The sequence below is a fragment of the Dermochelys coriacea genome, chromosome 5 (genome assembly GCF_009764565.3).
Source record: "Dermochelys coriacea isolate rDerCor1 chromosome 5, rDerCor1.pri.v4, whole genome shotgun sequence".
NCBI lineage: Eukaryota > Metazoa > Chordata > Testudines > Dermochelyidae > Dermochelys > Dermochelys coriacea.
In genome coordinates, this window is record NC_050072.1 from 1115989 (window position 1) to 1140213 (window position 24225).

Below are 24225 nucleotides of genomic sequence, written 5' to 3' on the forward strand. Positions count from 1 at the left end.
TATCATTTAACCTGGGTCTGGGGCTTGGTCCTTTGGGATCAGGAGAACCTTTTCTTTTATATGATGAATAAGATTTTCAGAATTTATCATCCTATGTTTGACGTGTGTGTCTGGATGGAGGCCTGAGGCTGGTACTTTAAGGGAACTGCCTTGTTTGAACGTCTGAGTACCCACGGAGGTGCTGTAGAAGCTGTTTTGGACTGGCTTGGTAAATCTAAGTATTGGAATATCCACCAGCGTTTGGGGTTTGTCCCCCTCGTTTTGTTTGCAGTTCACCCTGATAGAGTGACCTCAGCTGGCTCCCATGGGCAGCACCATCACCCCCCCCCAACACCGCAGCCCACTGTCGCAGCCCTGAGCCCTTTCCCAAACCCCAAACCTCTCATCCCTGGACCCACCCCAGAGCCCACACCCCCAGCCGGAGCCCTCACACCCTCCCGCATTGCAAACCCCTTGGGCCCCGCCCAGAGCCCCCTGGTTGAAGGACCCAGTGTGTTAGGTGTAGGGAGTACGTCAGGCCTGACGCGTGGCTGATACAGGGTAGTGAACCACTCATGGGCCTCCACAGCGGGGACTGAGCCGTAGCCACAGGCCCCTGTCCAGGCACCACTCCCTGAGCTGGGATGAGGGGTAATGGGGAGCGGTCACGTTCTGGGGTGCAGCCCAGACCAGTGAGGGGCTGTGGCACCTCTTACCCTGTGACTGTGAGTGCCTCTCACTGCTGTGCCACTGTGGCTCGGTCTGGGCTTTGGATCCCGGAGCCAGCTGCAATACCAGATTCCCACTGGCTTCCACCAGCTGGGGTTAACAACTGAGGGGATTCCATATTTGTGCCAGCCCAAAACGTTTCCCCAAAACGTGTGTTCTAAAATGGCCAGCCCTTTCCTGGAACAGTCAGCGGGAAATTAAGGTTCATTGGCCCTGTAAGGAGTCAATATTCAGCAGTTTATTAGTTTAATGGAGCTACCGAACAGTTCAGTTCAAACACAGCACCGAGTTGGTTTGGATTCAAAACAAAACAAAAGAAGACAGGATTTGAAGTGAATTCAAGTATAAGAGCTAAAGTTACCAGCAAATAAAAGTGAAAACATTCACCTGAAAGTCTGAAACGTAACCTAGCAAGTTTTGGTTCCAGGCTTTGTTTAAGCTAGTCTTCTCCCCCCCCCATCTTCCAGCAAGATGGTGACGGGCCCACTCCTCCGGCCGGATCTCTCCCAGGAGACCAAAGGTGCTGGGGCCTTTGTCTTCTTAGGTGAAAGAGAGAGAACTGGGGGTTCTCTGCCTCTTGCTTTTATCGTTCAGTGAACCTTTGAAGTGGATTCTTCTGCCGGTCATCCTCAAAGTAAAGTTTATGCAAGCTGTGAGGAAGGCGACATGGAGCGTGGTGGGGAAGGGAGCTCTGGACTATTTCTTCCCTTACTTGAGTTTGCTGAAATGCAGATTGTTCCATTCCCAGCCCTCTCCTCCCCCTTCTGTCTGGAAGACCCTGTTCACTACATATGTAAATGGAGGTAAACACACATTCCTTTGCTGGGGATAGGCTTGTTTGACAACCTTTGCCTTGGCAGGGCTGCCTGTTTTGAACACGTGCTAATAACACTGTACAGAGGGAATTCATGACTTTACATACACTGGTGCTACAAACATTTCTCCATGATGTTATTGACCGGCGGGTTATTAGTTTTCAGATGATGCCCCCAAGGTATATGTCGTACACAGATGGTCACAGTGGTGTGTAGGGTGTGAATGCAAGGGTGTTTGGGGTCATAGGAGTTAAATAGGGTGCTAAACTGCATTACAGTGTTCAGCCACCAGGTGGTGCTGTGTATATAATACCTTATTTAAATGCTCCCCAGCCCTATCTGGCATGAGGAACGCAGCTGGTCTATTAGCAAGCTCTGTCACCAGCTGGTATCTGGCACAGAGGAACATGGCATGGTGTTGGGAGTAAACTAAGAACAGAAACAAAGGTTGCAGGATCTCATCAACATGCCACTTTTCAGTGCTGCAGAACTTCAGCTTTGACAAACCTTCCCAATGGTCAGACTGGATGCAATATATTGCAAGATTTTGAACTGCAAACAAACTCCACAAAAACACTGACGATATACAGGCATCTTTTTAAATGTATGCTCTGAGGAAGCCTGCAAAGGACATCTTTAAATCCTTTGACTTTACTGAAGACAGTCACAAAGATGACTATAAAAAGGTTCTGGCTATGTTTGATTCATACTTTTTACCTCAGAGAAATGTGGTTTATGAAAGATCATGTTTTCACCACTGACTTCAAGGAACAGGGGGAAATGTTGACTGTTTTATAAGAGCTCTGCACGCATTGGCTGAAAACTCGGATTTGGGAAAAATAAAACATGAAAATATCAGAGACAAGCTGGTTATTGGGTTAACAGATAAAAACCTTTCACAGCATCTACAGCTGAACAGAGATTTAACCCTACACACAGCTGTACAGATAACAAAGCAGTCTGAACTAGTCCAACAACAGAACAAAAGGCAGGAGCGACTTGAAAAACCGGAAACTAGCTTAAAAGCTATAAAAAGCACTTCAATGTTAAAAGTTATTATAAACCCCCACAAGGCAAGGAGAGAGACCTACCTGGCTAAGAGGAACAAATTCCAGCCTATGTGCAGAAGGGGTGGAAAACATCATATCCCAAGAGATAAGGCATGTCCAGCCATAGGCACACAGTGTAATAAATGCATGAAATATGGACATTCTGCAGTTGTTGGCTGCACCAAAGCAGTCAGGGAATTGGCTGGTATTACCAGCAATCAAGAGCTGTTGTTTCTGGGATCTGTCACTTGTGATGACACCGCACCTGCCTGGAGAGTGAACCTGAATATTCCTGGCAAGATTATTGACTTTTAAAGTGACTCAGGAGCTGATGTCACAGTCCTCTGAGAAGGGACATACACCTTCAACCCCTCCCTGAGCTGACCTCACCTGGCCCAGCTCTGACTAGCCCTGGAGGTGTTCTGAAGTGCATAGGCCAGTTCATCTTAGAGACAAAGGCTCTGCATTCACCGTGCATATGGTCAAAGGATCAAAGACCAACAACCTTCTCAGCCACAGTGTGGCAGCCATGATGGGCCTAGTGAGAAAGGTGGAAGCACTCGATGGAATATTTGGTGATGTTGGACTTTTGAAAGGAGACCCAGTACAAATCACCTCTAAGAGACAATGCTGAACCACACAGTGTACAAACATCCCTACCCGAGAGACCTTGGAAGAGACTAGCTGTGTATTTATGCAAGTTCAGAGGACATCACTATCTCGTCATAGCGGCCTGTTTCTCCACGTGTATGGAGATAATGTACTTGACAGACGTAACGTGTCACAGGGTTACTGACACTGAAGTGCACTTGTGCTCATTCGATATTCCAGAACAACCAGTGACAAACAGAGGACTTTGAAATCAGCTCCTGAGTCACTTTAAAAGTCAATAGTCTTGCCAGGAATATTCAGGTTCACTCTCCAGGCAGGTGTGGTGTCATCACAAGGGACAGATCCCAGAAACAACAGCTCTTGATTGCAGCAAGATTTAAGTCATTTGGAATAAACTAGGGTTTTTATCTTGTTAGTAGCAGCCCACATGCCCCACAAGCGAGTGGAGAGGCTGAGAGAGCCGTGCAGACAGCCAAGAAAATCCTGCAGCAGAAAGATCCACTCCTTGGTCCACTGAGTTACAGATCAATACCAAGAGCAGCTACTGGGTATGGTGTAGCACAACTCCTGATAGGAACACAACTCAGAACGACTGTTCCAGCTTTCTCCAGGGGGATCTATCTCCAAAGTGACCAGACATGCAGAGAGCAGGCTAAAAAGGCTAGAAGATCTTACGAACACTTTTACAACACACATCATTCAGTTACAGAGTTGCCGGGCCTAGCACCTAGTGGCTGTGTCCATGTCATACTGGATGGAGAAAATGGATGGGCAACTCCAGTTGCTGTAAAGACAAAGAATTCAGTGCCCAGCTCATGTGAGACCAAGCCCCAAGTGCAGAGTTCAACGGGCACCGTCAACAGCTGCAGTTAGTTCTGCAGAAAGAACAATCGACAGAGCAGATTCAGCGGATGGCGGATGCAGAACAAGACGACACAAGGATTCCAAACCAGCCACAGTTACTCACTGTAACTAATGGACAGCCTGACGAGGGAGCCACCATGCGTTCGAGTCGTGGAATTAGAGAACCAGGATGATTCAGAGACGCTTCACAGACTGATCCGTCCTGAGCCTCACAGGCAGCATGGTCATGTAACTACGGTAAATGGGAGGAACAAAGGAACTCGAAGGGGGAGATGTGAGGGGATGCTAAACTGCATCGTCCTGTCTGGTCAATAGGCAGCGGTGTGTATCACACCTTATTGAAGCTACCCTCAGCGATCCATGGCAGAGCAAGGTACCTGATGCTGAACACAGCTGGTGTAGAAGCAAGCTCTGTAGCTAGCCTGTGTCTGGTACAGAAGAACATGTCAGGGAGGGAGGGCGGCTGCGCTCACAGCCCCGGGGGAAGGCTGCCAAGTGTCGTTTTGCTGAGGTGGGTTGCTCCAGGCTCCAGTGCCTTGTGCGGTGACTCCAGAGGGAATGGGGCAGGGAGGGTCCCGGGATGGACAGTTCACCTGGGTCCCCTGTATGGCATCAGCTCAGAATAGGTGACCTCTGGAGAGAGACCTGAATGAGTTAGCAAAGGGTCCTGGGAGCCCTTGCCCAATGCTGGGGTGAGGGCACATGGTCTGCTTATACAGGGACGCTTGGTGCGTAGATGCAGCCCCTCTGGGGTGGGGGCATCAGGGAAGCTTACACAGGGACCCCTCGCCCAGTGCGGAGTTGCGGCCCCTCTGGGGTGGGGCACAGGGGCTGTTTATACAGGGGTCCCTCACGCGGTGCGGAGTTGCGGCCCCTCTGTGGTGGGGCACAGGGGCTGTTTATACAGGGGTCCCTCACGCGGTGCGGAGTTGCGGCCCCTCTAGGGTAGGGCGCAGGGGCTGTTTATACGGGGTCCCTCACGCGGTGCGGAGTTGCGGCCCCTCTGGGGTGGGGCACAGGGGCTGTTTATACAGGGGTCCCTCACGCGGTGCGGAGTTGCGGCCCCTCTGGGGTGGGGCACAGGGGCTGTTTATACAGGGGTCCCTCACCCAGTGCGGAGACGCAGCCCCTCTAGGGTAGGGCGCAGGGGCTTTTTATACAGGGATCCCTCATGCGGTGCGGAGTTGCGGCCCCTCTAGTTGACACAGAACCCCTCCCGCCTCTGGTGTTTAATAACCACACAGCAAAGCTGAACCACAGCTTCCCCCCCCTGCCTCCATGGGGTGACTTGCTGGGGCTGCCTCCCACCAGGCCTGTGTGTGGGGAAGGAGGGGTCTGTCAGGGCCATGGCGGTGGGCGTCCCTACCCCCCAGGGTGTGTGGGGTCATTCGGATGGTGTGCAGAGCTCCCGCTGGTAACGCGTGGCGAGGGGGCTCCCCTCTCTGGCCCTGGGTGCCCGGAGACAGACACAGCACTGGAGCCCAAGTCCCAGGGCATGGCTGCCCTCGGGGGATGGTGCCCAGCAGGGCCACAGGAAACCAACGAATCTCCTGCAAGAGGACCCTGGGGGCAGCTCAGCGGGACCCAGGCCACTGGCCAGGCTCTCCCCACGGCGGACACTCGTCTCTGGGTGCCCCCACTAGGCCTGTCCACTGTGGCCAGAAGCGCCACTTACCTTCTACTGGCGCTGGGGGGCTCTGGGCTGCGGGCTGGTGACCTGAGGCAGAGGAGCCACGGTTAGCAGGACAGGCGTGCAGGGAAAGGCCCTCCACACCCTGCTTCCCTCTGGGTCTGCCCCTCCCCATGGCCATGCTCCCCCAACAAGCCCCCACCCGGGGCCCACTGCTGCAGGAGAAGCAAACACTGCTGTGCCAGCTGCTCCGGCTCCAGCCCCCCGCGCTCCCAGGGCTTGGGCCCCTGCACAGCAGGGAGGTGGGATCCCTCTCCAACACCCAGGAAGCTGCTGTTTGCCCTGAGTCACCCAGCCCAAAGCGCAGATGCTCAGCTCCATGCCAGTGTCTGCCAGCCCTGGCCTAGCGAGGGGCGTTAGCCACGGGCACAGAGAGCGCATGGCTGGGTCAGGAGGGGCATGCCTGGTCCATGTGGGCCAGTGCTGGTAGAGCCGTGGGAGGGGTGTGCAGGGCACAGGGCCGGTGCCAGGTCAGCACAGCAGCAGCACACCCTGGTCTGGGGCCGCAGGAGGAGCAGGCTGGGCTGGGGGTTGGTGCAGGGGGTCTGTGTCCTATGGAGCATGGGGCTGCGGGGCTGGGTGGGGAACCAGCCCTGGGCAGGCTGGCGTGGAGCAGGGATAGTCTGGGATCCTTCCCTAGCCCGGCTCATCCACTCACCTCTCCTGCCAGCCCCAGCGCTGGGGAAGATCAGATCTGCGTAGGTGCAGCTGTCCGGGTTCTCTGCTGGAGACACAGGCAGCTGCCTTACAGGGGAGCTGGGCCCAGGCTGGGGCAGGGCCTGGGCAGGAGGCAGCCCATTGGCATGAGCAGCTGGCTGGCAGGGAGAGCAGGTATCGGCCTCACCAGGCTGAGCTCTCCCCACGCTCTCCCTTCCTCCTGGCAAGGAAAAGAGAAAGGAGCATGAACTCCGGGAAGGCATGTGTGTGAGTGTAATGAGGCCAAGAAAGCCGGTGATGAGCATCGAGCTAAAGACACAAAAACTAACAGCCAAAAATTTTGTAAGTAAATCAGAAGCAGGAGGCCTGGCAAACTATTAGTTGGGCCACTGGACGCTGGAGGTGCTCAAGGAGACTCAAGGAAGACAAGGCCATTGTGGAGAAGCTGAATGAATTCTTTGCATCAGTCTCCACTGCAGAGCATGTGGGGGAGATTCCCACACCTGAGCCATTCTTCTTAGGTGACAAATCTAAGGAACTGTCCCAGACTGAGGTGTCAGTAGTGGAGGTTGTGGAACAAATGGATAAACTAAACAGTAATAAGTTACCAGGACCAGATGGGATCACCCAAGAGTTCTGCAGGAACTTAAATGTGAAATTGCAGGACTACTAACTGTGATATTTAACCTATCATTTAAATCAGCTTCTGTACCAGACGACTGGTGGATAGCTAAAGTAACAAATGATTTTTAAAAAAGGGCTCCAGAGGTGATCCTGGCAATTACAGGCCGGTGAGCCTGACTTCAGTCCTGGGCAAATTGGTTGAAACTTTAGTAAGGAACGGAATGATCAGACACAGAGATTAACACAATTTGTGTTAATTTGTGAAGAGTCAACATGGTTTTTGTAAGGGGAAATCATGTCTCCCCAAGCTATTACAATTCTCTGAGGGGGTCAAACATGTGGACCAGGGTGGACATAGTATACTTGGACTTTGAGAAAGCCTCTGACAAGGTCCCTCATCAAATGTTCTTAAACAAAGTGAGCTGTCATGGGATAAGAGGGAAAGTCTTCTCTGGGATCCCAACTAAAACCTCTCCAACGCATCATCAAGGATCTACAACCTATCCTGAAGGACGACCCATCACTCTCACAGATCTTGGGAGACAGACCAGTCCTTGCTTACAGACAGCCCCCCAACCTGAAGCAAATACTCACCAGCAACCACACAACACACAACAGAACCACTAACCCAGGAACCTATCCTTGCAACAAAGCCCGTTGCCAACTCTGTCCACATATCTATTCAGGGGATACCATCATAGGGCCTAATCACATCAGCCACACAATCAGAGGCTCGTTCACCTGCGCATCTACCAATGTGATATATGCCATCATGTGCCAGCAATGCCCCTCTGCCATGTACATTGGCCAAACCGGACAGTCTCTACATAAAAGAATAAATGGACACAAATCAGACGTCAAGAATTATAACATTCAAAAACCAGTTGAAGAACACTTCAATCTCTCCGGTCACTCGATCACAGACCTGAGGGTGGCTATACTTCAACAAAAAAGCTTCAAAAACAGACTCCAACGAGAGACTGCTGAATTGGAATTAATTTGCAAACTGGATACAATTAACTTAGGCTTGAATAGAGACTGGGAATGGATGAGTCATTACACAAAGTAAAACTATTTCCCCATGTTATTTCTCCCTCCCACCCCACCCCCCACTGTTCCTCTGGTGTTCTTGTTGGCTGCTGGAATTGGCCTGCCTTGCTTGTCGCAATGGGGGGTTTTCCTCCTTTCCCCCCCCTGCTGCTGGTGATGGCTCATCTTAAGTGATCACTCTCCTTACAGTGTGTATGATAAACCCATTGTTTCATGTTCTCTGTGTGTGTATATAAATCTCTCCTCTGTTTTTTCCACCAAATGCATCCGATGAAGTGAGCTGTAGCTCACGAAAGCTTATGCTCTAATAAATTTGTTAGTCTCTAAGGTGCCACAAGTACTCCTTTTCTTTTTGCGAATACAGACTAACACGGCTGCTACTCTGAAAGCTGGTTAAAAGACAGGAAACAAAGGGTAGGAAAAATGGTCAGTTTTCACAGTGGAGAGAGATAAATAGCGGGGGCCCCTAGGGATCTGTACTGGGACCCCTGCTGTCCAACATTCATAAATGAGCTAGAAAAAGGGGTAAACAGTGAGGTGGCAAAGTTTGCAGATGATACAAAACTACTCAGGATAGTCAAGTCCCAGGCAGACTGTGAAGAGCTACAAAAGGGATCTCACAAAACTGGGTGACTTGGCAACAAAATGGCAGGTGAAATTCAGTGTTGATCAATGCAAAGTAATGCACATTGGAAACCATCATCTCAACTATCCATAGCAAGTGACGACATCTAAATTAGCTGTTACCACTCAAGAAAGATCTTGGATCTGTGGATAGTTCTCTGCAAACATCCACGCAGTGCGCAGCGGCCGTCAAAACAGTGAACAGAATGTTGGGAACCATTAGGAAAGGGAGAGAGAATAAGACAGAAAATATCCTGTTGCCTCTATATAAACCCATGTACCCCCACACCTTGAATACTGCGTGCGGATGTGGTCCCCTCATCTCAAAAAAGATCTATTGGAATTGGAAAAGGTTCAGAAAAGGGCAACAAAAATGATGAGGGGTCTGGAACAGCTGCCCTGTGAGGAGAGATTAATCAGACTGGGACTTTTCAGCTTGGAAAAGAGACGACTCAGGGGGGGATATGACAGAGGTCTATAAAATCATGACTGGGGTGGGGAAAGTGAGTAGGGAAGTGTTATTTACTCCTTCACATTACCCTAGAACCAGGGGTCACCCAACGAAATTAATAGGCAGCAGGTTTAGAACAAACATAAGGAAATACTTCACATAGTCAACTAGTGGAACTCCTTGCCAGGGAATGTTGTGAAGGCCAAACGTATAGCTGGGTTCATAAAAGACTAAGTTCCTGGCAGTCCCGGGTTTACAATGGTGCCAGTGGCGCCATGGAGCTAGGCCCATGCTCAGAAGGGGCCCCAACCTGTTCCACTCGCACTGCGCCCTGAGACCCCGCCAGCCTGCTGCCCCCCCCATCACTTGGTCTTCTCGGCCTGCCCACAGGCTGGCCAAGGGCTCTTCTCCACCCCCTGGCCTCACCTGTTGGCTCCTCTCTGCCCCCGGCCAGACCCCAGGGCACCTCCAGCTCCGGGCAGTCTCTGCTTCCCACCGCCTGTGGGGTCCCACCTGTCTCCCCAGAGCTGAGCCCCCTGGGACTGGTACAGAAGCCTGGCCAGTCTCAGCCAGGGGGGATAATGTGGGGGGCTTGGCTGGGCCCCTCCAGGCAAGGCGTCTTGAAGGGGCCCGGCTGGGGCAGGTCCTAGCCTGGCTGATGGCACCACTCCTGAGGGTCCGGAGTGATTTCCGGCCCCGGGACCAGCCCTGGCTGCGCTGCCAGCTCAGCCCGGCAGACACAGTCGCCTCCCAGAGGGCCGGGGGGTGCGGCCGGGAGGCAGGGCATGGGGGACGGGGTCTCTTAGCGGTCAGGGGGGATGCTGGGCTGGGACGGGGGCGGGGAAGATGTGCGTGTTGGGGCACTAGGGATTGGGGGATCTGTGGGGGTGCTGGGCACTTGTGGTGGGGCTGTGGGCAGGGGGGGCGCTGGGCAGGGCTAATGTTCTGCAGGGTGCTGTGCATTTGTTGAGGAGGCCTGGGGGGCACTGGGCATAGCGGATCCAGGGGGGCTCTTGCCCTAGGGAGTTTGGAGGGGTGCTTGTGTTGGGCAGGGGGGCTGTGTGGCATGGCATGGGCCAGCCCCCTGAGGGCAAGGGGCACGCTGGCAGCACAGGGCTGGTTGGGCCAGTGTGCATCTGGCAACTTCTGGTTTGTAAATAGTGCCCTTGCACTGGGCTGGGCAGAGCGGGGCCACCCCTGCCATGCCATGCCCCATTGCCCCTGGCTGGCCCCTTGCTCTGGGGACTGACCTCCCTGCACCAGGCTCCATTGCCTCCATGGGGGCCCTGGTTCCTGGAGGATGGGTCCAACAGTGGCTACTAGGCAAGATGGTCAGGATTGCAACCCCATGCTCCGGGCGTTCCTTACCCTCTGACTGCTATGCAATTGGGATGGGCGACCGGGGATGGGTCACTGGGTGATTCCCGGTCCTGTCACTCCCTCTGGGGCGCCTGGCACTGGCACTGTCAGCGGACAGGACACGGGGCTGGAGGCACCTTGATCTGACCCAGTCTGGCCATTCTAATGCACAGGCAGGGAACGGCTTCATTTATGGGGGGGAGGGGCAGGACTGGGCAGCCCTCGGTGCCCTTTGCACCCTGGGGTGGCAGGGAGGTGACAGCAGGCTCCATGCAGCTCCCCAGGGGTGCACGACACACACATGGCAATGGGGCAGCTGGTCAAACCTGCTGCGTTTGGTGAAGGCCCTTTTGACTTGCGCTGGGGGCTGGGGGCTGTGCAGGGGGCTGGGCCTGCCTGGCTCATTCAGATTGGTTGGGGGGGACAGCAAGTTCTGATGCCAAAATATTTTGTTTTTTAAAAGTTACTAATTGTTTGGTACTTCTGCGGGGGGGGGGGGAGGGGAATCGCTTGAAAAGAGTGGTCTGATCAGCAGATACTTGGTATGCCCCTCCTCACCCAACCCCCCAATGTCCCCCACACCCTCCCCAGTCCCCCACATGCCCCCACCATCCCCAATGTCCCACATGCCCTCCCCAGTCCCCTCCACCCATGCCCCCACCCACAATGTCTCACACGCCCTCCCCAGCCCCCCCATGCCCCCCACGAGAGGCGTGGCGAGGTGCCATTGGCCTGGAACACTACCTGTGCTGCACCGAGCGCCCCCCCCACCCCCTGCAGCTGGCCCAGGGCCATGCCCGGCTCCTACCTGTGCAAGGTGCATCCTGGGTGAAGCCCACCCGGGCTGCCGGCTCCCTGGGAGAAGGAAGCGGGTTAGACAAGGGAGCTAGGCCCGACTGCCCAGGGAAAGACCCAGCCCAGCCCCCCATAGCACCATCCCTGGCACACACTCTGGGGGCGCCCCCAGGCCAGCCCAGCTGCTGAGCCCAGACAGACCCGGCCTGGCCCCACAACCCCTGGGGGTTGGGGGGGTATTTAGTCTCATTCCAGCCATGAGCAGATCAAAGTCCCCAGCTCAGCCCTGCGCCCTGCTGTGGTCGGGGGTGCAAAGAACCAGTCTGCAGGGGGCAGCACCAGTGCGGGGCACGAGTGGGCGAGCGGCACAGGGTGGAGCAGAGATCATGGTGTCACAGACCTCACCTGGCCTCGCACATCCACTCCCACACACGGCCCTCGCACACCCACCCAGACACACCCTCTGCCTTTACACACCTGCCCAGACACACACAACCACCCACTGATACCCCCTGCCTTCACACACCTGCTTGCACACCCACCCTTCCCTTGCACACCCAACCAGATACACCCTCTACTCTTACACACCTGCCAAGACACACACACAACCACCAACTGATACCCCCTTCTCTTGCACCCCTGCCCCCACACACCTGCCCAGACATGCACCCTGCCTTTGCAGACCCACCCAGACACACACTACCACCCACTGATACCCCCTGTCCCCGCACACACATCCAGACACACACCCTGTCCTTGCACACCTGCCCACACACACACCCTGCCCTCACATACCTGCCCAGACACACCTACGCATATGCACCTGCCCACACATAACCACCCACTGACACAGGCACCTACTGACACACTCTTCCCTAGCACACCCACCCACAGAGACACACACTGAGGCCTCACACACATACACACTCCATACACCCTGCCCGCACACACTTGCCTAGAGACACCTGGCCACACACACACCCTGCCTTTGCGCACACAGCCCCGACACTACCACCCAGGCCATGCACAGCTGCCTACTATGCACTCCCAGCCCTCACACACCCACCTAGACACAAACCCACTGACACAAATCCTGCCCTTGCACACCAACCCAGACACACACCAGGCCCTCACACACACACAGTGACACACACCCCCTGCTCTCACACACCCACCCAGGCAGACACATACAGGCCTTGCACACACACCCACTATGCACACCATGTCCTCACACATCTGCCAAAACACACTCCATTGACACACCCACCTAGACACACCCGCTCCCGTTCCACACCCACTGACACACACAGGCACCATGAGGACACTCACCTCCCCAGGACCTGGCAACAGCCTGTAAGAGAACAAGGTGGAGAAGTTGGAGGTGGTGCCGGCCCTGCACCGCCTGCCCACCCCCACAGTTCTGGAGCTTGCGGCACTGCAGAGACCAGATGCCATGGAAACATGGCTGTGAGTAAGGGGCAGTGCCAGGAATCCGCCCCCACCCCACAGCACTGGGGCGGACAGGGCTAGCTGGGGGTGGGAGCGCCATACCTCAGTCCTGGGGTTCCCAGAAGTGCCCATTGGGACCCTCTCCCCACTCAGCCCCCAGGCACCTGCAGGGCTCATTGGGTTCTGGGCTCTGGGCAGGGGGCTGCTGGGGGTCGCCCTGCGTGGGAAGCGCACTGTGGGGCGGAGGGAGGGCTTCACTGCAGTGTGGCCTGGTTTGCTGGGGGGCTCTAGGGGTGGCGCTGAGCTGAGGCCCTTGCTGCAGCCACTCCAGCCAACGCCTGCCCTGGCCCGGGCCCGCTGCGGGGGCTGCTGCAGTGCCAGGCGGGCTGGGTGCGCCTCACCCCTACCTTTCCATCGGCCGCAGAGAGCAAGCAGGAGGACGGCGAGCAGGAACAGGGCTGCTGGGAGGATGGTAAGCAGCAGGAGCGGCCCCTTGGGTCCCTTGAGCCCCACAAGCACCGAGCTCTCAACCCGGCCATGCACGTTCTCCGCCCGGCAGGTGTAGGTCCCGTTCCGGCTCACTGACACCACCTGCGTCATCTGGTTCCAGGACCCAGTGGAGTCCTGCAACTGCACCACCTCGCTCACCGCCGGCCCCAGCCATGTGATGTTGGGCACAGGGATCCCCTCGGCCGTGCAGGCCAGCCACACAGGGAGGGGCCCGGGGAACAGCGTGAGGTTGAGGATGCTGGGTTGCGCTGTGGGGAGAGAAGAGGAGGGAACGATGGGGAGCAGGCAGCCCATGGGGGGCTGGAATCGCCCTCCCCATCTGCCTTGGGGCTGGGCACTACTGAGACACCTCCCACTGGGGCAGGGAAAAGGCCTGGGGCATTTCAGGGTGTCTGAGCTATGGCAGAGAGCAATCCCCTGGGCAGGCCCTGCCCGGGCACGCAGCACAGGGGGCAGATGCCAGGAAAGCTGCCCATCTGTGCCCACAGCAGGCAGGGGACAGGCGGGTGGGGGCCCTCACACAGGCTCCATACTGCACTCTGCCTGCAGATGGCTCCGGGCACTGGGGGCTCTGCACAGGGCCATTCTCAGAGGGGGGCAGCCCCAGTTCTGGGAGTGAACAGACCTCAGAGCCCCCCGCACCACATACATCCCTCCCCTGCCTGCTCCAGGGTGCGGCCAGCAGCAGGGCCCTGGCTGGCAGAGAGTGCGTGACCCCAGGATTGCCTAGACGGGCTCCAACGGCTCAGTACCCTGACCCTGGGCACGGTACCTTCCACGGTGAGCGTTATCCCAGCGCTGTGCTCGTAGGCCCCTCCACGTATACCTAGGAGCACCACGCGGCACTTGTACACTCTGCTGTCCTCGAAGCGCAGCCCTGCGATGTGCAAGGAGAGGTTGTGCCGCCGGGGGTCCCCGGCCAGGCGGTAGCGCCCACTTGGCTCCTGACCCGTCGTGCAGTTCTCGAAGCTGCCGGTCTCAGTGCTGCGGTTGTTCACTAGGCATTGGAAAATATTGGGCTTCCAGATCACCTGGATTTTACCCATGTAGTCATGGTGCGGGTGTGTGAAGGTGCAGGGCAGCACAATGGAATCTCCTCTCAGCCCTGTTATCCATGGGGGGACATGCATGTTCCAGATGGGCTCTGCCCAGCCGCCCCACAGTGCACCCCCTAGAGACACAGACAGAAGGTGTGATGGGATGTGAACTGTATTACACCGTTCAGCCACCCAGGGGCGCTGAGTCTAAGCTAACCTGGGCTCTACCTATCAGAGCATTAGAGGATCTTATGGTCAACACATCTGGTGTGTCTCTCTCTGGAAAGGAAGCCCTGTAGCCAGCCCATATCTGGCATGGAAGAACATGGTGTCAGGAGTAAACTAAGAACAGAGATGGAAAGAAAACAACAAGAGAGGTTGCAAACAGAAGGAACAAAGCAACAAAAGTTGCAGGATCTAATGGACATGCCACTCTCCAATGACCCAGAGAACTTCAGCTTTGAGATCAGTATTTTGCAAGGGTTTGAATTGCAAACAAACTCCACAAAGACACCGGAGATACACAGGTATCAACTTTAATGTGTGCTACGGGGAAGCAGGCAGAGCAGATAGTTAAATCCTTTGACTTTACTGAAGACAGTTACAAAGATGACTAGGAAAGGGTTCTGGCTGTGTTTGATGCCCACTTTACACTGCAGAGAAATGAGGTCTATGAAAGGTGTGTTTTCACCAGAGAATTCAAGGAGCAGGGGAAAATGTTGACTGTTTTATAAGAGCTCTGTGTACATTGGCTGAAAACTGATTTGGGAATGCAGAACATGACAATATTAGAGACAGGTTGGTTACTGGGTTAACAGATAAAAACCTTTCACAGCAGCTACAGCTGAATAGAGATTTAACCCTAATCACAGCGGTACAGATAGCAAAGCAGGCTGAATTAGTCCAGCATCAGAACAAAAGGCAGGAGCAACTTCAAACACCTGAAACTAGCTTAGAAACTGTAAACAGATGCTTGTTAAAGGTCATTGTCATAAAAAAAAAAAAAACCAAGGTAAGGAGAGAGAACTTTCCTGACTAAGAGGGACAAATTCAAGCCTACGTGCACAAGGTGTGGAAAAAGTTATGTCCCAAGAGATGATGCGTGTCCAGCCACAGACACACGGTGTAATAAACGCATGAAATATGGACATTTTGCAGCTGTTTGCCACACCAAAGCAGTCAGGGAGTTGGCTGGTATTACTGACAATCAAGAACCATTGTTTCTCAGATCTATCACTTGTAATGACACCGAGCCTGCCTGGAGGGTGAACCTGAATATTCTGATGTGACGAACTGAGATTTTCCCTTGTTATGTTGTATGTGAGTCTTACTATCTTGTATGACTACTGTGTGGAGATGTCAGAGATGGTGCCAGTGCCAGCCTGGGCCCGGTCCTGAACCCCCTGTCCACACCCACAGTTCTGGAGCCTGCAGATACACCTTGTGACTCAGCAAAGTGTGCAGGGACTTGCCCATGTGACTCCAAACTCCATTTTGCTGTAATTTTCCACAGTCAGAACAAAGAGGTGTTCTTACCCCTAGAGGAGACGATAAAAGGCTGATGCCTCACCTCCATCTTGTCTTCAATCCTGCTTCCTACCTCTGGAGGGACTTTGCTACAAACGGAAGCTCTGAACCAAGGACTGAATGACCCATCCCAGCTGGGGATGTTCTCCAGAGACTTGATTTGAACCTGCAGTTCATTCTATCACTGCTGCAAGCCTGAACCAAGAACTTTGCCATTACTGTATGGAATTGATTCCATTGACCCAATTCTAGCTCTCATCTCTATCTTTTTCCTTTTATGAATAAACCTTTAGATTTTAGATTCTAAAGGATTGGCAACAGCCTGATTTGTGGGTAAGATCTGATTTGTATATTGACCTGGGTCTGGGGCTTGGTCCTTAGGCATCGAGAGAACCTTTTTTTTTTTTTTTATTGGGGTATTGGTTTTCATAACCATTCACCCCCATAACGAGTGGCACTGGTGGTGAGTGTGGGAAACTGGAGTGTCTAAGGGAATTGCTTGTGTGACTTGTGGTTAGCCAGTGGGGTGAGACCAAAGTCCTCTCTGTTTGGCTGGTTTGGTTTGCCTTAGAGGTGGAAAAACCCCAGTCTTGGGCTGTAACTGCCCTGCTTTAAGCAATTTGTCCTGAATTGGCACTCTCAGTTGGGTCCCGCCAGAACCAGCATCGTTACAGTGGTGTAGTCATGCTAGGATCCACAGAACCAGGTCAATTAAGCTTTGGGTCAGAACCCCACGCTATCCAAATTTGAATTTTAGTAGTGAGAGTTTGGTTGGTTAAAGAGCAGTAGCAATGGGTGAGCAAAGAGCATATGAGGGCCTTTGCAAAAAAGCCCTGGAAGATTTGTGTTCAGAAAAGGGGATAAGCTTTAGAAAGAAAGCTACAAATGAAGAACTGAGAAATCTGTTAAAAATGGCCAGTGATCAGAAGGCAGGGGCACAGCCCTTACCTGATGCTACAGAAGCTGCAGAAGCAATTGGAATGCAAAAGGCAGCAAGTAAACTGCAACTTAAGTATGAACAAAGACTGGCAGAAATAAGGCAAAAGTGGAAAGACTTCAGCTCCAAGTGAGAAAAGCAATGGAAGAACAGCAGAACTTTCCAGTATATAACAGTGTTGATATGTTGTATAACTCTGAGCAGTTGTCTGGGTGTAACCAAATGTACCCCAACACTGCCACCTTTTATGTAAATGCTGTTTCTGTGAGTTCAGTAGAAGGTGGCCTCATAAATTGTGCCAATGCTATATATGGGACTGGTAATGAAACATTCATAGAGAGCGTAAAAGTCAATGGTAAAAGCTGTTTAGGGCAAATTATGGCTTCTAACATCACTCTTGTTAAAGCAGATCTAGTCAAAGAGGAAGATTACTTACCAAATCAGAGTCTGAATGTTGTTGTCCTCTATGAGTTTACTGTAAGCCAGAATCAACCTTGAATAGAATGGTACTAAGCATGAAGTTATAGCTGGTGTAAGGAAGTAATTGCCTAAGGATTTTTTGATTGGGGAAAATATTAAAGCTTTGTTCAGTCCAGGTAGCCAGTCACAGGAAAGAAATGATCTATTATGGGCAATGATTTGCCTGGGGAGGGTTTCTCCAAAGGTTTTTCTGAGGAAAAGAGCAGTTTGTCTGTGAATGAAGCTTCTGAATGTCTGTCTAATGTCTCAGAAATGAATCTGGAATTAGATGAAGCACAGAAAGAATTCATTGGTCAGGAAATGTTTCTCTGGAGCAGATTAAAGTGGATGGTCAGGTTAAAGCCCTAACAGAGGAAGGAAAGGGTAGATTTTTATGGGTGTTGGATTGTTGGCTAGTACTGCTTGTAAAAGTGAACCTGAAAAGGGTAACTGTGATTTGCTGGAAGTAGCTCACGGTAGTGAGAAGAGCAGCAGTTTATCTGTGGGGAGTGGCAAGGTGCTTGATAAGGAAAGTCTGGATGAGCCTAGGCAGCCTTGTGAGCTGTGGCTTTGTCTAGTCAGCAGTTGGGGAAGGTGAGGAGAGTGGAAGACGAGTGTCCCTGGACCTTACCTGTTAGCTGGGTGGAGAATTGGGACAGTGAAGGAAACGTGCCTGTGTCTGTCAGGGGTATTGACTTGCCTATGGAGGGAGCTACCCCGGTCTCCAAGCAGTTGTCTGTGAACAGCCCTGTGTGCTGGGACCAGGGGAATGATCCCGAGCTGTGTGTCTGGGAAAGGAGAAAGTGTCTCCGGCTCTTCTTTGTCTGTGGAGCAGACAGAAGGGGCCTTTCAGCCTGTGATGGTGGAGAATAGTGCAGTTGTCTCAGAGCTGGTTCTGGATTCAGCTAAAGCCCAGGAAGGGAATGGTCCTAAGTTTGTGTCTGCTACGGAGACTGGCCCTGTAACTAGGTCGCATCCAGTTAGTGTCTATGTAAAATCCCAGAGACCAGACAATTCTGGTGCTTGTATTTTGCCTGTTGCTTGTGTGTTGTTGGGGAAAGGCTGTAGCAACTCTGTCTAATCAGGGTGAGATCCTAGCCAGGGCACAAGGAGAGCAGAAAGGTGATTTGATTGTGTTACCTCCTGAGGGTGTGGAAACCTGTAGCAAGAAGGAAAAGATTCCTGAACGTGTGTGTGGCAAAGGGAAGGAGAAGGCTTCTTACCTTTTATCTAGGAAGTCTGACAGTTTGCCTGAAAGGGGATTGTGTAGGAATCCGCCTGATGGGCCAGAGGTGATTCTGGATGTAAGTGAGACCCAGAAAGAGTCTGTTGTTGCTCAGGAAAGTGTTCCTCTAGAGCAAGCCCTAGGTGAAGAGGGTAAGGGCAGAATTTCTGTGAAGGGTGAATTGTTGCATAGAAAAGCTCCGAGGGAAAGGAATCCTCATGGAGTCTTTGCAAGCAGTTTACTGCCACTGAAGGGTGGGAAAGTGATTTAATCAAGAAGGGTTTCAGAGAAGCAGCCGTGTTAGTCTGTATTCACAAAAAGAAAAGGAGGACTTGTGGCACCTTAGAGACTAACACATTTATTTGAGCATAAGCTTCCATGAGCTACAGCTCACTTCATTGGATGCATTCAGTGGAAAATACAGTGGGGAGATTTATATACACAGAGAACATGAAACAATGGGTGTTACCGTACACACTGTAACCAGAGTGATCACTTAAGGTGAGCTATTACCAGCAGGAGAGAAAAAAAACCTTTTGTGATGATAATCAAGGAGGGCCATTTCCAGCAGTTGACAAGAATGTCTGAGGAACAGTGGGGGGTGGGGGGGATAAACATGGGGAAATAGTTTTACTTTGTGTAATGACCCATCCACTCCCAGTCTTTTCTCCCAGTGGATGGGTCATTACACAAAGTAAAACTATTTCCCCATATTTATTCCCCCCGACACACACACACTCTGACTCCCCCTCCAGCCCCTCCTCCTCTGGGCTTTGTCCCTTTCCCAGGCCAGGAGGGCACCTGATTCCTTTGTTCTCCAACCCTTTAGCTCTCACCTTGCGGGGGGGAAGGGCCAGGCCATCAGTTGCCAGGAAACAGGGTGTCGGCCATTCTCTGTGTCCAGACCCCTGCACACACCTGCCCTCTAGGGCTCTGCAACAATCCTATACCCTTATCCCACCACCTAGACACTTAAGAACTGCCTAGGGGAAACTGAGGCACCCCCACAATATTCAGAGAAAATATTAAGAACAGTCCCACTTTGTCACAGCTTGTTAGTGAAAATGGATGGTTTCTCTTTAAGACCGAGTCCAGCCTTGGAATCGGTAGCAGTTAAGGATCTGAAAACTGGTGAACTGGCTCCTGTCTGTGGTAATGCAAATTACCTGACTGACTGGGGGAGGAAAGACTTGCAAATAGTTGTTAGCAAAGAAATCACACCCAATCAGCCAGTGAATTGTGTTAAGCAAGAGAGATCAGGGTTTGATCCTACAGGTCAAAAAAGAAAAAAGAGACCTTAATTTTGCCCTAAAAGGCCCAGACCCCAGTGGTATTGAGCCAGAGGGGTGGCAAGACAAACATGAGTGTAGATGGACACTTGCAATGAATTTGTTGTTGCTCACGGTAATTTTTGTGACTAATGTGTTGCTATTACCAAGAACTGTAAAAATGTGCAACGTGCCTAATCTTTTGGAAAATACCTTGAACGTGTTAAGAGTGATACATGAGAACACACTTTGTGTTAAAAGGCCTTGTTATGCTGATGTTTCACAGTCAATGCCTGTACACAGCCTTGGAACTTTTCACAGGGGAAAAGACATTCCAGGCCTGATGTGTTGTATGAAAAGGGAAACTGAGGCACACCACCATATTGCTTTCACAGCTAGCTGCCGAGATTTTTATACTATGAACAACATTAATATCTACATTGACTTGATGTTAATTGGGCTCCAAACATTGGCCAGAGCTTGTATGGATAAAGTAGTGAGGTTCTTTAGCCTTTGGCAAGATCACATGAGACATACAGGAACCATGCTGCAAGAGCAGATCCAATCCGCTATTTTCTAACCAAGTTTTACCTTGAGTTTGTAAAGAAATTCAATCATGTTATTGAACATGACTTTGATAAACCATTTCTTTTGTACACTGGTACGGCTTCTAACCCAATACTAGCTGTAGTAAGACAGAACCAAGGATGGGGAGCTCTTGGGATGCAGTCAGTGATGTTTGTGCCATCCTTTCTTGCATCAATTTTGCTTTGGGGGTGTGACATTATTGACTTGAACTGGGACCATATAGATCACTGTTGCCACCAATGTCCTGTAGTGGCACAAAATCTTATGTAAAGGGGGTCAAATAAGGTGTCTCAGACAAGGTTATGGTTTGCTGCTTATGATTATGCTGTCCGTGTGTGTGTGTACCATTTTTGTAGTTAAAGATATAAGTATTGGCTCTACACTGTCTGTAGTTCAAACTTATGCTGTGCTTCTGGGTGACACCCCAGATAAGTTGGTGTCAGCTCTGCCCAGCCTGCTGGATGGCCCATTCAGGACCATCAGCTACACAACTGACCCATTAAGAGAAGGCAGACAAGCCTTGGGACTCAGCAAGGTCTGCAGGGACCAGCCTATGGACAGAACTTGGAGGTGTTTCCAGGCCAGGTGATGGGCAGCTTGTCTTTGGGACAAAGAAAGAGAGGCCACATGGCAAGAGACTATAAAGAGCTGCTGCAGCTCCTCCATTTTGTCTTCAAACCTGCTTCCTACCTCTGGAGGGACTTTGCTACACTGAAGCTTTGAACCAAGGACTGAATGACCCATCCCAGCTGTGGATGTTCTCCAGAGACTTGATTTGTGCCTAAAGCTTATTCCATCCCTGCTACAAGCCTGAACCAAGAACTTTGCCATTACTGTATGTCATTGATTCCATTGAACCAATTTTAGCTCCCATCTCTATCTGCCTCAGTTTCCCCTATGCAGTTCTTAAGTATCTAGGGGGTGGGATAAGGGTGTATGATCGTTGCAGAGCCCTAGAGGGCAGGTGTGTGCAGGGGCTGGACACAGAGAATGGCCGACACCCTGTCTCCTGGCAACTGATGGCCTGGGCCCTTCCCCCCTGCAAGGTGAGAGCTAAAGGGTTGGAGAACAAAGGAATCCGGTGCCCTCCTGGCCCGGGAAAGGGACAAAGCCCAGAGGAGGAGGGGGCTGGAGAGAGTTTCAGTTTGGGGCTGGCTGGGGACATGGAGTGAAGTGCAGATGGGATTGTCTGGCTCACTGCCCTCCAAAATGGACCCAGCTGAGGGGTCCTGTTCTCTGCACCTACAAGCTCTGGTTTAGACCATGTTCCTGTCGTCTAATAAATCTTCTGTTTTACTGGCTGGCTGAGAGTCACGTCTGACTGTGGAGTTGGGGGGCAGGACCCTCTGGCTTCCCCAGGACCCCACCTGGGCGGACTGGCGGTGGGAAGGGCACGGAGGGGCAGAGGATGCTGGATGCTCCGAGGTCAGCCCCAGGAAGGGGGAAGCCGGGGGAGCTGCGTGTCCTGCAGACAGGCTGCTCCCAGAGAGGAGACTCCCCCAGAGTCCTGCCTGGCTTCGTAGGGAGCAGCTCCAGAGCATCGCCCGGGGACTCTGTGACAACCAGACCAAGGAAGGCCATAACTGAGGAGGATTTTTGCCATGGACTGCGTGCCCTGAGGGGAGTGACACTGTCCCAGAGTCCTGTCTGGCTTCATACAGAGCAGTCCCAGAGCATCTGGTCTGTGACTCCCTGAAATCCTGGCAAGACTATTAACGTTAACAGTGAGCTGATGTCACAGTGCTCTCAGAAGGGACTTACAATCACCTTGAACCCCTCCCAGAGCTGGCATCACCTGGCTCAGCTCTGACTAGCCCTACAGGTGTTCTGAGCTGCAGGGGCCAGTTCACAACAGAAATAACTTCCAGAGACAAAGGCTGCGCATTCACCGGGCATGTGGTCAAAGGATCAAAGACCAACAACCTTCTCAGCCACAGCACGGCAGCCGTGATGGGCCTAGTGAGAAAGGTGGAGAAACTCAACAGAGGATTTGATGAGAGTGGACTTTTGAGAGGAGATCCAGTACAAATCTAGAGACAATGCGGAGCCACACAGTGTAAAAACACCCGGCCAGAGCCATCTTGGCAGAGACAAGCTGCAGATTGATGTGAATTCAGAGGACATCGTTACCTGGTCACTGTTCACTGGTTTTCCAGGTATATAGAAATAACGTACTGGAAAGACATAACATCTCGCAGTGTTACTGGGAAACCGATGTGCACCTTTGCTCCCTTTGATATCCAGAACAACTAGTGATGGACAACGGGCCACACATCGCTGCAGCAGGATTTAGTTGTTCTGAATGAGAGATGATTTTGATCCTATTACTAGTAGCCCACATTACTCACAAGTACGAGGGGAAGCGGGTGCTCAATGGCGCATCATCCCTGAGCCCATGCAGCTGAGTCTGTGCAGGGCTGGTGGGGGAGTGCCAGGTGTGTGGGTGCAGGGGCCATGGCACATGGCAGGGGCAGCACTGGGTTATGGGTGCAGGGCCATGGGGTACAGGGGGATGCAGGGCCTGGGGTATGGTGGCAGGAGCCAAGGCAGGGACAGTGCTGGGCTGTGGGGGCAGGGCCGTGGGGGCAGGGCCTGGGCTGTGGGGGCAGGGCCAAGTGACATATTAGCAGTGGGGGGTGGTGCTGGGGTAGGGGATCGGGTACTGCAGGGTGCTTGGAGGAAGCTGGCAGCTGAGGCTGGAGGATGTGGGGAGAGAAGCAGCAAGGAGCCTTGTTCCAAGTCGCAAGGCCCTGCCTGGCCCCAGCCCCCATGCGAGAGGCGCTGGACCCAGCAGCAGTCAGGCCTGCGCTATCTGCACTAGGACCCTTCTGCCCCTGCCCCGGCATGAGTGTGAATTTGCACCCTCATATACTGCATGTGCACGAGGTCCCGTCATCCCGCCCCATCCAGAGGAGCCAACTGCCCTGGGCACCTTGGACGATGGGAACTGCCCCCAGCCCCTGCCTCTCTCCTCGCTGCCAGCCTCAGCCGCAGCACTGACCTGCCTGCACCCACGGGGGGCAGAACGGGGACCAGCCAGACCCACTCTGAGCACAGCCCAGAGCCAGAGGCAGCAAGGGTCCATCGCTCCGGGCAGGGGGTGAGAGCCAGACCTACCTGTGAGCAGGCCCCAGAGGCAGAGGCAGACGCAGCAGGGGTCCATCGCTCCAGGAGGGGCTGAGCGCCGTCTGCTCCAGGCACCGGGGCGTCTGGGCTCAGCAGGAAAGGGAAGTCCCAGACTGGCTATTTCATTACGTCGTGTCCTATGAGACAGCAAAACCACAGTCGCCCTCAGGGGAATGAGGCTGGGCAGGAGATGTGAAGGGGGCAACCAGAGGCCCACAGACGGAGGGCACAGACACCTGCCACCCACCGCACAACTTAGGCAGCAGCAGCCTGTCCCTGCCTCGCAAGCCTGTCTAGGAGAGGGCACAAGCAGGCGGGAGTGAGGCCCCGGGCAAGCCCCCCCCATCCCCTTGCAGAGCTGTGGGGGTGTCACACTCCGGCCCAGGAGGATGGAGAGGGAGGGTGCTTCCCTTTTTCACTCTTTGCTGCTTTTCAGAAACACGCTCAGTGACCAGGCGTGAATTGTCTCCTGTATCAGGGCCGGAGAGTCTAGGCAGGTCCCCCACCCCACCCCCACAGAGCCTGGGGGCCAGGGCAGCTTCCCCAGCAGAGCCAGAAGGGGCCGGCAGCTCACCTAGTCTGGCCTGCTGGTAGCCCAGGCCCTTGACCCCCACCCCGGCCCCCCTGCGCCTGGCTCTGGAGGTACGAAGAGACGGAGACTCCACCACTGCCTCGGTCAGCCTGTTCCCAGGGCTCATCAGCCTCCCTCCTGCCAATTGACACCTCATTGCTGACCGGACGTGGGCCATGGGGCCGTGTGTTGCCTTTCCCAGCTAGGTTCAAGAGCCCAGGGCAGTGCCA

The 24225-nt window shown here is 53.2% G+C and overlaps 1 protein-coding gene across 2 annotated transcripts; it reads right to left on the bottom strand.

The window, feature by feature from the left end:
- Positions 1-924: 924 nt before the first annotated feature.
- On the bottom strand, positions 925-23839 carry SIGLEC15 (sialic acid binding Ig like lectin 15). 2 transcript variants are annotated; one of them, XM_038403927.2, is made up of 8 exons: positions 23416-23838; positions 14030-14428; positions 13155-13505; positions 12628-12649; positions 11312-11358; positions 6397-6615; positions 5724-5765; positions 925-4681 (listed from the first exon to the last, which is right to left on the bottom strand). In XM_038403927.2, exons 1-8 carry the CDS (start codon positions 23768-23770, stop codon positions 4638-4640), a joined length of 1479 nt encoding a protein of 492 aa, XP_038259855.2. In that variant the 5' UTR covers positions 23771-23838; the 3' UTR covers positions 925-4637. The 2 variants fall into 2 exon arrangements, with proteins under 2 accessions (XP_038259855.2, XP_038259856.2); XM_038403928.2 differs by lacking the exons at positions 11312-11358; positions 12628-12649 and having other exon boundaries at positions 23416-23839.
- Between the last annotated feature and the right edge of the window lie 386 nt (positions 23840-24225).